This window comes from Parasteatoda tepidariorum, chromosome 10 (genome assembly GCF_043381705.1).
Source record: "Parasteatoda tepidariorum isolate YZ-2023 chromosome 10, CAS_Ptep_4.0, whole genome shotgun sequence".
Lineage (NCBI taxonomy): Eukaryota > Metazoa > Arthropoda > Arachnida > Araneae > Theridiidae > Parasteatoda > Parasteatoda tepidariorum.
In genome coordinates this window covers 68,476,985-68,489,688 of record NC_092213.1, presented here as the reverse complement: position 1 = coordinate 68,489,688, position 12,704 = coordinate 68,476,985, and the positions used below count along the sequence as shown (strand labels likewise).

Genomic DNA, 12,704 nt, shown 5'->3' with positions numbered 1-12,704 from the left:
AAAACTGTTGTTCTCCCAGCGAAATGTCTCATAAAGGACAAACTATTCACTCAAAAGAAAGAAATATCATAAAAAATAGTGTAAAATATCATCAAATTTATGAAATATTCATTGTTAAAAAAATGCACATAAAGTTTGCGAAATAAATATTTTTGCCAAACGATCGCCAAATAGCAACATTGTTCAGGATTGCTCACAACCTTCTCCCAAAAATAGCGAAATAGTATCGTCGCATACCACGTGATGAAGGCGGAGCCAAGTGCCAACTCCTGGTGAACGAGCTATACTAAGCATGCTTGGGAACTAAACACTGGAGGTTCCGTGTTCGGCCGACCACCTGCCGGAACATCTGCTCCTGCACCTCAGAGCCCAAGGTCAAGAAAATTGAGATGGGCACAGTAGGTCTTGACCCTCTATGGGCTGTCGCGCAGCTGAGTTTAGTTTTAGTTTAAACTTTGTTTCCCTATAACAAAAATTAATTTTATGATTGTACCCTAGGATAGTGACTCCTTAAGTTGTGCACCACGTTGTTCCAGAAGCTCCGCTAGTTCATTTAATGGGTTGATTGATTGCTTCAGTCTGAATTAAGAGTTGCTTGATTGCTGAACTGAATAAAATTGCGGATACAAATAAGATATTTTTTGTCTTTCATTATCTCATTAATAGCACCAACTTTTTTTTTCTTAAAAGTTACTTCAACTTTTCACATGAAGTATATATATTTTGTTAATTTAAATTTTATGTCAAATGAAAAAAAAGTTTTTTTTTATGTTTCATTGATAATATTCTCTTTTTCAGTGTTACCAAAGAAATGAGCTATTAACTAGCCTGAGCTAAAGAAACGTTTGAATACCAGTAGAGATGGAAGTACAATTGGAGAAACCAAAAAAACGAAGTTTGAAAGACATTAAGAGAGGGAATTTCTTTGAAATCTGGGAAGTAGACGCTCCTGAGAAAACAAGTTTAATATGGTCGATTATGATACCTTATTTATTGTCTTCAGCTGAAATTGAAAACTTTGAGAATAGTATGCAGATGCTTATTGGTGATAATGATGAAGTTCAACGCCTAATGAATATAATTAGTTCGAAGAAGAAATTGAATTCCATAGATATACAGAGTCTGATTCGAAGAAAAAATCCTTTAGTAGACCAACAAGAACTATATACTGAGAATGATTTACATAATTTAATGCGAATATTTAAAAAAAGATTGGATTTTCTTACGAATGACTTGAGCAGAACAACGGGTAAGCAGTACAATGATTTTCTAAAACTTCAAGCAGCAGCAAATGTTCTTAAACGCCAGATAAATCTCTTTGACGAAAATAATGTGTTATTCAAAACATTCATTCCTGATAACTTAATAGAAGAACTTGTTAAAAATGAAGATTTAATTCTTTTTGTGCGTTCTGTTGGTGAAACAAATTCTTTTCGATATGGTGTGCGAAATGACTATGCTTTGTATTCTAGAAATAAATATTTAAAGCATATTTTGAAATTAGCTAAAATTCCTTCTGTTAAAATTAAAAGCATTTTTAATCCACACCCTTCAAAGCAATTACTTCTCCAGATTCTACAAAGCCCTGCGCGAGATATTGTACATCATATTTATCAATCAGCTTTCATTTTGGAAACGTTATCATCTGCAGGATACGATATGAATCCAGAATCAAAAGACATCGAAGGTTTTTCAGCGTTTTATCACTGTTTAAAATACCATGACTGGGCACTTTTTCTCGAACTCTATAACTATCCCACAAAAAGCATACATTTTTCAAATATAATTGAAAATGATCATGATCACCATTTCAAAGCATTAGAATCTTTTGAAGTTACAATAACAAATGATTATGAAAACATGAAGAAAGATTTGTCTGGCGGATCTCTTCCTATCCAGTCCTCGTATGAACAAATCCTTCCTTTCATTTCATTCCATAAAGATTTCCTGAAAAAAAAGAACAATATAATGAAAGACCCTTATTCAAGTAATAGTGATAAAGCTAAAAAGTTACTAACGTTATTAATAAAAGAATACGACAGTCATTTTTATCTACACAATAATCCAACGCATCAGTTTGAAGAATACTTTTCAAATTATGCATATCATGAAATTCTAGATGGTTATATTATTTTGTGTTTCACTGATTGTTTCATGTCATTAGGTAAAATAGTTGATGTGAATAACCAAAAATCATTGGAAGATGCTTTAATAAATTTATTGAAGTATTTCAGCACTAAAGTTTTTTTTGAGAAACTTGGGTTCAAACCGAGCATTGGTATTCCAGAAGAGAAAACTATTCTTTTTGCATATTTTTGTGACAGAACACATTGGAAGTCCTCCCTAGACGTTTTGCTGAAGACATTAGTGTGTAGTTATGTTGATGAAAACAAGAAAACAACACAATCTATTCTTCAAACATGCATGGAAAAATGTCCCCTTTTAAAGGAAGAGTATGACATTTTGAATTTGGATGTGCACTTCCAAATTGCAGATGCAGCTTATCTTTTTGCAGACCAATTAAATTCTGATCTTGTTGCCGAAAGAGCCTTGTATATGATTGGGGAAACTATTTGTAGCATAACAGATGAGTGCACGGTTACTCCATTACTACGATATTATCTGCCATCAGACTTAGAAAAAGCTTTTTGTAATTTGCGAAATAATTGTTTCGCTCATTATAAGGCAAGTACAATCAAAGGGAGGGAAGCTATCGAAAAAGGTTCAGATTTAAATGTTATTCAAGAAGAGCTAATGATATTGTATTTTGTAATTTCTCCAATATTTGCACTACAATATTATCGAGTAGAACGAGAAGTCCTTGAAAACTGCGTTGAAGATGATAATATCTCCTGTACAACGCAGTCATTAAAATTTCAAATTGTTGAGCAATCGCTGGTAATGGCAAATAGAATTGAACGATCAAGAGAGCGTATTTGTAGCTGTTATAACGATGAATATGTGCACCTACTCCATAAAATTCTTGAATGTATTTTGCAAGAATTAAAAAGAAAGAAATTAATGAAAGTTAAAGAATTACGAATGCGCTTTGAGCACTTGAAAACTTTGCTCAATTATGATAAACACAATGTCAAAATTTGGAACATTTGTACTAATTTATTGCAGTTAGATGTGCAAATGCGTAAAATCTTTGAACAAAATGCTACAACTATAGAGTCAGACATTTCACAAAACATGTCGAATGAAATTTTAAATCTTATTAAAAACATTGAAAAAGAAATTGATTCTTACGAATCCAGTATAGCTCAAAACTCAAAGGATAAGAAGAAGTTTCCGAGCTTTAAACCTTTAATCTGCATGATGGGAAAGCAAAAATTACTAGCTCCTTTTCAAGCAAACAAGAGAAATGATTTTCTTTTGTATATGTCAAATACAGAGAAACAAATATTAACAACACAACTCTATCAAGATATTAAACAAACTTTTCAAGAACTGGAAACTAAAAAAATAACAAAATGGAAAGAATTAGAAATTCGTTTCAAGGGTTTCCAATCTACTTTTACAATTTTAGAAGACGAAGTGAAAAGGAGGAATATTTTTCATAGGTTATCACAGTTAGTTATGCAAGTGGATGCAATATTTGAAATACACACTACCGCCATAATGACAGACGTTTCACAGGACTTGGCGAATGGTATTTTAAATATTTTTAAGGACGTTGAAAAAATATTTGATCCTTATAAATCTGGTATAACACAAAAGATTGAAAATCAATATGAGTTTACAAACTTAAAAGATTTATTTAATAAAATAGAAAAGTATGAATTTTTTTCTCCCAGTGAAGCAGAAAAAATAAGGGATGAATTTTCAAAGTTTTTGAAGAGACCATTTGAATCAAGACAACGATTAATCGATCACTTAAACAGAAGAATATGTTTAACGACCGAGGAAATGAATGCAGACGTTAAAACTCTTTTCGTACCAAAGAAATTAAGAGAAAAAATAAGGAAGAGTTTGAAAAAAGATCCGGCAAAAGCTTTGTTAATGATACATGACATAAAAGACACTGTGGAAGCAATATTGGGCAAAAAAGAAGATACTAGTTATAAATTCATGAAAATTTTTTTGGATGATATGTTTATACGAAGAATTAAATTCCTTAACCTCCCTTTGAATCTACATGAAAAAATAAGAAATCTTCACTCCCAGAAGCTTGATTTTGCGATTGAAAGGCTTCAATATATGAAACAAGTTCTAACTAAAGGCGACCAACACTTATCTAAATGGTTAGACAATGAAAACAAGACATTAAAAGAAGAAAACTACACGAAACAATTAATGGTGCAACGTTATGCGAATGAAATAGGTACCAAAGCTGCGTTGGAAACTCTTTTATTGGATTATCTTAATATAATCCATAGTAATCGAGAGTTTGATGAAATGAAGCGGAAATCTTCATCTCTTTTTTGTGGTATCAATTTAAGAAACATTTTGTCCCACCAATGCCCAGTTGTGGAAGTTTCGAATAAGGTTTTGGACGATAAAAATTTAGCCAATGAATTTATAAACAAGGTTTACATGTACTTGGAAGATTTAAAATCCTTGGTAGCCATGTCAGATTTCTACAAAATCATGAACTATCCAAAGAAGAAAAAGTTTGAAGAACTCGTAAATGATGACACTCAAGATGCATACTCACATTTTAGGGAAAACATTAAATCCTGCAAGAAATGGAAACGTTATTTATTTTTACTTCCAGAAAAATAACTTTAAAATTTTATCATCTTCTTAATTATCTAAATCAGGGCTTCTTAAAATTTTAATGTGGGTATAATAATGTTAACAAAAAAATTTATGGAACCCCAAAAGCATTGTGCAAATCCAACTCGCGCGTGAATGAAACTGTCAGTTTTTTCACTTTTACTGTAATATACTATTGCGTTCATCAACTTTAATTTTTAATTGTTTAAAATTTGTAAGCATAGAAAAGCTTACAAATTTTAAACAAGTCACAATTTAAAATTATAACTCAACAATAAAAATAAATTCAGTTACTTGAGTAAATTCACACAATAACTTTAATCTGTGAATATGTAGCCACTTGTAAGGTTATTACCAACCAAACTTACTTACATTGAGTAAAAATATTTGGTACTTGTAAAGTTATTACAATAAGTTAAAAAAATAAATCTTAACATTTTAAATGACCCCTTACCAAAATAAAAGACCGAAAGAAGACTTGAATATCGAAGATCAGCAACTTTTAAAAAAAGAGAGGGCGATTTTATTTGTTTGGTCATACCACTGCAATTTCCCTATTTTAGTACAAAGGATTACATAATCACACTAAAATTATCCAGCATGATAATATACATTACCATCAAAATAAAAATTTATATATTTTGTCATATCTGCTAAAAAGGTAAATTTTTGAGACGCAAATTAATAACACATTAGATTTTAAATCAATACCGGACAGTCTATAAATGAAAATCATAATTTATTTCTTGATTATTATATAGAGTTTTGTTTGAATATGGATAAAAATTAGGCATATTGCATCATCGGTACACGTGACCACTTGTAGTTCATTGTACGGTTCCTTGATATTTTTACATAGATAATAGATAAAAAATTATACTTTTATGTCCAGATCAATCTACATTTGTTAGAGCAAACCAATTCAGGATGGAAGCACTCATCAGGATGACTGGTGCCAGCTTAGTTCATAAGCCTGCATGTTGCATTGCTGATTGGCCCGACATCATCATAACTAGCTTCATCCTTTTGGCCTCAAAACCATAAGGACAATTCAGGGCTTACAATATGGAATCTTTTACCTCTGGTTACATTACTTTTTTGCCTTTTTTTTTTTGCATATTTCTTGCCATACAATTTCAGCTTTTTCTTTTCATCAACACCTCGGTAGTGATTGATGCCAATTTCCAAATTTTCATAATTGGAAACTTATTTCTTAACAGTGTTGCCAACAGATAAAATTCATAAATTTAGAATTAATTCTTAAGTAAAATTTAAAATATTATTACTCAAAATTATAATTATAGTTCAGTTATGTCATGTATATTCTTATGTTATGTTATGTATACAATTGTACATTTAAAATTTATTGATATCAGAAATACATTGAATTTAAGGATACCGATTGATATTGAATTAATATTTAAAATTTAATATTAGTAAACAATTTAAACATATTTAGTTTCGTATGCAATAAGTTCTCAGCGATTGCATTTGAAGTTTAATGTGTTTTTCAAAATTATATACGTTTTCAACAAATCAATTTCCTTGATAACGCATGTAAGATATGAACTATGCTCGTTTGAATGATGTTTAATTTTAATACGGTTAAAGCATGTTTTAAATTCTATTTATATGCTTGTAATTTGTATGCTTTTGTGAAAAATTACATATTTCTTATTATCTATGGTATTGGTATTTTGTATTCTTTTAATATTTAAGATTGCAATTTTTAACGGATTTAAATCAAATTTGGTTTTGGTTAGTTTCTTGACAAATCAATGCTTAATGTGTTATCCTCGGTATGATGTTGTTGCAAACATTTTGTATTCTTAGTCAATATTTTAAAGATTTTAACGATCAGCTGTATTTTTTAATAATTCTTTGACTTAAATTTTCTTGTAACTATGCATAATATATTTCTATTCTCCTACAAACTGAATTTTAAATGGTTATGATTCTGTCTGAATTGCTGCTGTGGAAATTTAAAAATATCTTCCCTCATTTTTATGCTTGTGAATTTTATGTGTCAAGAATTTTTGTATTAAAAATTAAGTACATAATAAAAGTATTATAAAATAATATTCGTTTATATCTTTATATATTCATACATAAAACATTTTTTAAATACATAAATTATAATTTTTTGTAATTTCCACTATTGAAACACAGTTCTTTATTCGCTGCTTCAAACTAGTTTTCAAGCATACTAAAAGTGATCCCACTATTTCGTATCGTACATGAATCATGCATTTAATTAATATCTATAATATTGCCTCAAACCAGTTTTCAAGCATACTGCAGGTGATTCAAAGGTTTTGTAGTGCACATGACTCGCGGTATTAATTATAATATATTTCTTGAAGAAAAAAAAAGCATTTCATAAATGCCTGGGCAGTAGCAAAATTCATATTCAAGTGAGATAAAAGTTCCTAATACAAGACGCTCATTTTAAAATTAAGATCAGAACATAATTATTATAATTAATGTATAGTGTGCAAAGAAAAAAAAAACCCGGAACGCCCTGAATAGCTTTTGATCTAACGCTTTTGCTTAATGATTCACGGGGGTGAGCTCAAATATGCCAGTCAGTTAGTGCAGACAATATTTTTTTTTTAGTTACAATGTCAGACAGAAAAACGTACAATGGCGTAAAACCCATTGATTCGAAGGTCTGTTGGAGTTTAAATGACCGACCCAGAAACTGTCAAATTTAATAAAGATATTCGTTGTTTAATTGTGTAGTATATATCATATATATCTGACAAAGTCAGACCAGATCTATGAACCCGCTGACCTGAAGAAAATCAAATACCAAAAGAGGAGTAGAGTAAATGTCTTCCCAGAGAAGACGAAGACAGTAATGGTTATTGTTATAATCTTTCAGATTCTTGATTTCGTCTCGTAATTCAGTTCTGACTTATTGGTTATTATTTTTTAACCCAAAACGAATAACGTGTATCCAGCTAGTAGTCATATGAATAAGAATTTATGTTTAAAATGCTTCACCAAGGTTGTTAACAAAAAAAATCATTTCAGACTTTGCTTTTATTTAACAACTTCAGTTTAACCCTGATGATATTCTAACGAAAATTCATTTTCTAAAAATATTCACTCATAAACTGATTCTTTTTTTTTACTTCGAATTAAATTTATTTTTGTATGTGTTTTGTAACGTTTATTCCATTGCGCTGCTAGTAACTTTCGTTTTATTTACTTAAGATACGAAGATTTACCAAACATTGAAATGAATGCTTATTAAAGCACACTACTTTCTGTCTGACGTTGCAGACCGAGAAATATCAAGGCCAATGACCAGCTCATTTTAGTTTCACTTCTCAATATCAGTCTTCATTACTACATAATATGTTACGTTTCAAGGCTGTCTGTTTACTTCTTGTAATGTGACGTTAGCAGCAATCTTTTTTATTCAGGAAGGTATTTCAGACATGACCAGACTTAGAATTACAAAACAGTAATTCCGTGTGATATCCGGCATGTTTTTAATCTATCTTTATTTTTCGATCTTTAAGCAAATATAAGTAAGTTATTTAAAAAAATTTATGTCTGTCTGACCCTTTGTGAAGTTAATTAATAACATTTCAGTATACAGTATTCATCGTTATGCAGTATTCCTCGTATAACGTTTTTCAAAAAATATCTGTGTTATAGGATTTATTGAAATAGAAAAAAGAATAATAAATAGAATAGAAAAAAGAATAGAAAAAAGAATAAATTGAATAGAATAATATATTTCGCTAGGTAAGTCTAAATTTTAGTGTTCGTATTATATTATATTAAACACATTTTCTATTTCAATTTACCGTTTTCCCTGGTTCGACTTGGATTTTGTTCTTTTGTTTGACGCTACAATTTCTAACAAATTTTTAGCAGATTTTATTTATGAATATAATCGGTTTTCAAAAAAGTATGCATTGTGCAAAAGTATGCATTTTTTCAAAAAGTATGCATTGTGTAAAAGTATGCCTTTTTTCAAAAAGTCTGTATTAAGCTGAGAAAAATCATTATTCAAATCTGTTGCAATCATTATTCAAATGCTAATGAAGAAAGTGGCGTGCAAAAGTTTCCATAATTACCAAGTTTCATCAGGAAATTTCTAGAAACTGGAAGATGTTTTTAGTAATCGCTGTACACTTCCCATCTGCCACCTTCTGTAATTCAAAAATGCAATCGAATATTCGACAATCAAACACTAGAGATGAAAGCTGTTTTTAAAACACTTAAACCCATTCAATTGCTTGATGAAAGTTGGAGACGTTTCTACTCTACGCTCTGTTTCCCTAGAAAATCAAACAAATTTTGGTGAATTCCGTTTGGTCTTACTCTAGTAGTGATTCGTTTGATTCTGATAGCGATTTCCTTTTTCAAAATATAAACTTGAGATCCCTTAGTGTTCTTGACTTCATATTTGATAAGGATTCTAAAAATGTATTAATTACTAGAAATGTAGTAACTAATTACTACACTGAGAAAAAAAAATTGTGAAAACTACCGGAATATGGTAAAGTTTACTGTGTTTCTGGATCTATGAGAACACAAAAAAGCTCGGTATTTTTTACCAAAGCTCTTTGAAAATGATTTTGACAAAATTAATAATAAAATATGGTTTTGGAATCTGTGAAAAATTTGGTAAAAGTGGTAAAATTAATTTGGTAATTTTATCGTGATACCTAAAAGCATTGCTGAAAAACCATTTATTCGGTTAAACTTTACTTCTGTATTTTTAACAAGTTGTGTTTAGTAATAAGATCTATAATTTTAAAAACAAGAATATCCAATAAACCGTTACAATCTGAGCAGAAAAATTACAATGAATTACCAAATGAATAGTTTAAAAACCGTATATTTTGGTGTTATTAACCAGAATTATGTTTCTTTTTACCCGAAGTATTATTATCATACAGGGCGGTAATTATGCAAGAATTTTTTTCTCTTTGTAAAATTACTAGAAGTTCATTTTAACTAGAATCTTAAAAAATTATAGATGATAACGATTAATATTATTTACACTGATGGTGATAGTAGAAAAAAAAAAAACTTTTGAAGTCAGAAAGTAATTGAAAGTTTAAGCATTTGTGGTTCATATTATATTTCATATTGAAGTGAACAGAAAATAACTTCTCACGGTCAAAATTATGTGCGACACTGATTCATATTTGATGGGGGGGGGGGAAGATAATGCTAAAAGCTTTAAATAGTAACTTTATCAAATAATGTTACTGCATCAAAGGTAAGTAAGTATACTTTTATTAAGTTTAATACAGTTATGTTAAAATTCAATTAATTAATCCTGGTAAATCACTGAGCACTGAATATATCCAAATGGTTTGATTGAATCACTTTTTGTAGAAAAAGACCTAAGTCCCGAATCACTTGTTGTAGAAAAAGACCGAAGTCCCGTTAGCAGGACCCACTCCGTCGATCGGTGCCGGTAGAAACGGCTGATTTTACGTTGTCGAATGAAGTGCCCCCGGCAACAATTTTTCCAAGTCCAGAAATAATGTAAATATTTTCCAAATTCAATAAAATTTATATCCAAGTGAAGCTGTTGATGATACGAAACCGATTAGTAAAGAATTAAATTAAAATAAACACTTATTTCCGCTTAAATGGGCTGCAAAACTGGAGCACAGGATTGCACATCCCATTCTCAGGACGTCTGGGTGACGACTGTGTATGCAGTAATGTTAGAAAAGTTTAACGGGATGGAAGTGATGGTAGTCTTGTAAAAACTTGTAGTCTCGATCGAAAATAATGGTGAAATAGCTGTTTTGCATTGTAGAAAAAAATAAGGTTTTTTCATTTGTGAATGGATATTTCTTCCAAACCAAGTTTATAACTATTCTCCTCAATATCTTCGCTACAATTTATTATGAAATCCAGCAAATGAATTGAATATTATATAATCCTTAAGCAGGAAAAAAGTGCATGTAGCGGACATCTATATTGCATTATTTTCGGTAACTTTTGCATTTAAAAATTATAAGTTCTAATGCCTTCTATAATGCGAAATATAAATTATAAATTCTAGTGCCTACAAGTTCTATTCTTTTAAGAGCCATTATTTTGAAAATCTAACGAAAATCTCAAATTTTGATAGTTGATGAATTTTCTGATTGGCTTGATTTTTTTTTTTTTATATTGAGTTGAATACTATGTAAGTTGAACCTCCTAAAAAATTTCCCTCCCCTGTAGGAAATTTCAAAGCTCAGGGTCATTTCCTTATAAGAGAAATATGAGTATTATTAAAGGAGTTTAGCTATAAAGAAAGCCAACTACACCCTCAAAATTTTTTTTCTAAATTACTAGTATATCACTACCTTGTAACTGACATGCACTCTTTTCCATGGGGCATTGTTGCTTTTCAGAGTTATGTTCCGTCAAAGTTAGTGAAAAATTTAGTTTTCCGCCTATTCTGCCCTAAAAATCTCAATAATGCAATTTGAAAAACGCGTGATGTAACAAGTCTTAAATTCCGGAAATATGACTCAAAAATAACATAAATACGAATCCCGATGTGTGAATTAGAAATCACTTTAATACAAATCGTAATGTGTGCTTTGTGCGTCGAGTCGAATCGTGACTTGTGATTCGTAATTTTCGGAAAATAAAAGTGAATCTGCGAAATTAAGTTATGTCTGAATAACGGCAAAAATAACATCAAGAAAATGTAACATAAACGATAAATAAAATAAAATATATATGGGTATTAATGACTAAATATACAGAAAAATATTGAAAATGCTTGCTTAAACGGTTATGGTGTTCTAAAAGAGACGCACAAAAGTACAGGAACACAAGATCTTAATTTTATTATCTCATTATACGTAGATAAAAGAAAGATGTTACAGGAAGTTACTGGTTCATAAAGATTCCATTTATTTAACATGATCTGAAGGAACAAATCCATTATAAACCAAAGTGTAACTTATTCAAATAAGTGATATTAAAGCAAGTTATAGTTTAAATAATTGCGTTCTATGTAGCAGCAGATGTAACCATGACTGCAACCGCAACTAAAACTGAGTCACCATGTTACGATTTCCATAACAGTAGAAGATAATGTCTTGAAGATAGTGCTAAGAAATTAATCGCCTTTTGCTTTGGTAGACGAAACAATCGATTTACATGGTAAGGAGGTTCAATCACAAACGACGTTTTTAATCCCGCCTTCATCCTTGAAATAACAGTTCTAAACAGTCAAGCCATAAGAGTTTCTACAGTTATTTCATTTGGCTGTGTAAGAGAGAAAATTGAACATATTGATCAGAATCATCTAAGGGCGTAGTCACTGGGGAGGAGCATTCAAGTACATTTGTAGACTGAAGTCTAAAAAATAAAATAAAAAAATATGTTCAAAATTTTATTATACATTTTTACCGTAAGAATTTGGAATCATATTTTTTCATTGTTATTATACTTTGGAGTATACTGTTTTTTAGTGAATTAAGATTTTAAGATCATTTTCAACAAAAAAAATAATCTCTTAGAATTTTTAATTCGTTCTTTTAAAGTATAAAATAACATATTTCTTTTAAAGAGTCACCAATTCATAAGAGACACAAATAAAGTGTTTCGCAAGAACCATCTTTAATATGTATTTCTAGAATCAAAAATGAAAACGAAAATAATATATACACAATTGGAGATCGCAAATTAATGCATACTTAATCAAANAAAAAAAAAAAAAAAAAAAAAAAAAAAAAAAAAAAAAAAAACGCCTTTGAATTTTGACATATCACAACATGAGGAAGTCTTAAGCAACAAGACAGGTTTGATTGCACAGCAAACAGAAAGTAGTTGAAAGAGTTAGAAACACCTTTAAGTTTTACGGTTAATTACATTTACCTTTCTGTGAAATTTTATTCTATTAGTCAAATATATACAACGTTTTTGTTTGAATATTAATGTGAGATCTCCAATAAGTATACTTAATTATTTTCATTTTATATATATATATATAT

At 29.9% G+C, this 12,704-nt stretch overlaps 2 protein-coding genes and 1 long non-coding RNA gene across 4 annotated transcripts in view; 2 read left to right on the top strand and 1 right to left on the bottom strand.

Annotated features, from left to right (window-relative positions):
• LOC107447582 (uncharacterized) overlaps positions 1-6,801 on the top strand; it is a 25,297-nt gene extending 18,496 nt beyond the window's left edge. For both annotated transcript variants that reach the window (XM_043054309.2, XM_043054308.2), the window contains exon 2: positions 799-6,801. In XM_043054309.2, the coding sequence (XP_042910243.1) occupies positions 862-4,728 (3,867 nt within the window). In that variant the 5' untranslated portion in view covers positions 799-861 and the 3' untranslated portion in view covers positions 4,729-6,801. The remainder of the gene's footprint in view (positions 1-798) is intronic.
• A 1,134-nt stretch (positions 6,802-7,935) lies between these two features.
• The window catches only part of LOC139426670 (uncharacterized), a 57,397-nt gene continuing 52,628 nt past the window's right edge, over positions 7,936-12,704 (top strand). The window contains exon 1 of the long non-coding RNA XR_011637901.1: positions 7,936-8,261. This is a non-coding gene — a long non-coding RNA (uncharacterized lncRNA). The remainder of the gene's footprint in view (positions 8,262-12,704) is intronic.
• LOC139426668 (uncharacterized) overlaps positions 11,528-12,704 on the bottom strand; it is a 22,329-nt gene continuing 21,152 nt past the window's right edge. The window contains exon 2 of the mRNA XM_071186304.1: positions 11,528-12,069. Coding sequence (XP_071042405.1) covers position 12,069 — 1 coding nt within the window. The 3' untranslated portion in view covers positions 11,528-12,068. The remainder of the gene's footprint in view (positions 12,070-12,704) is intronic.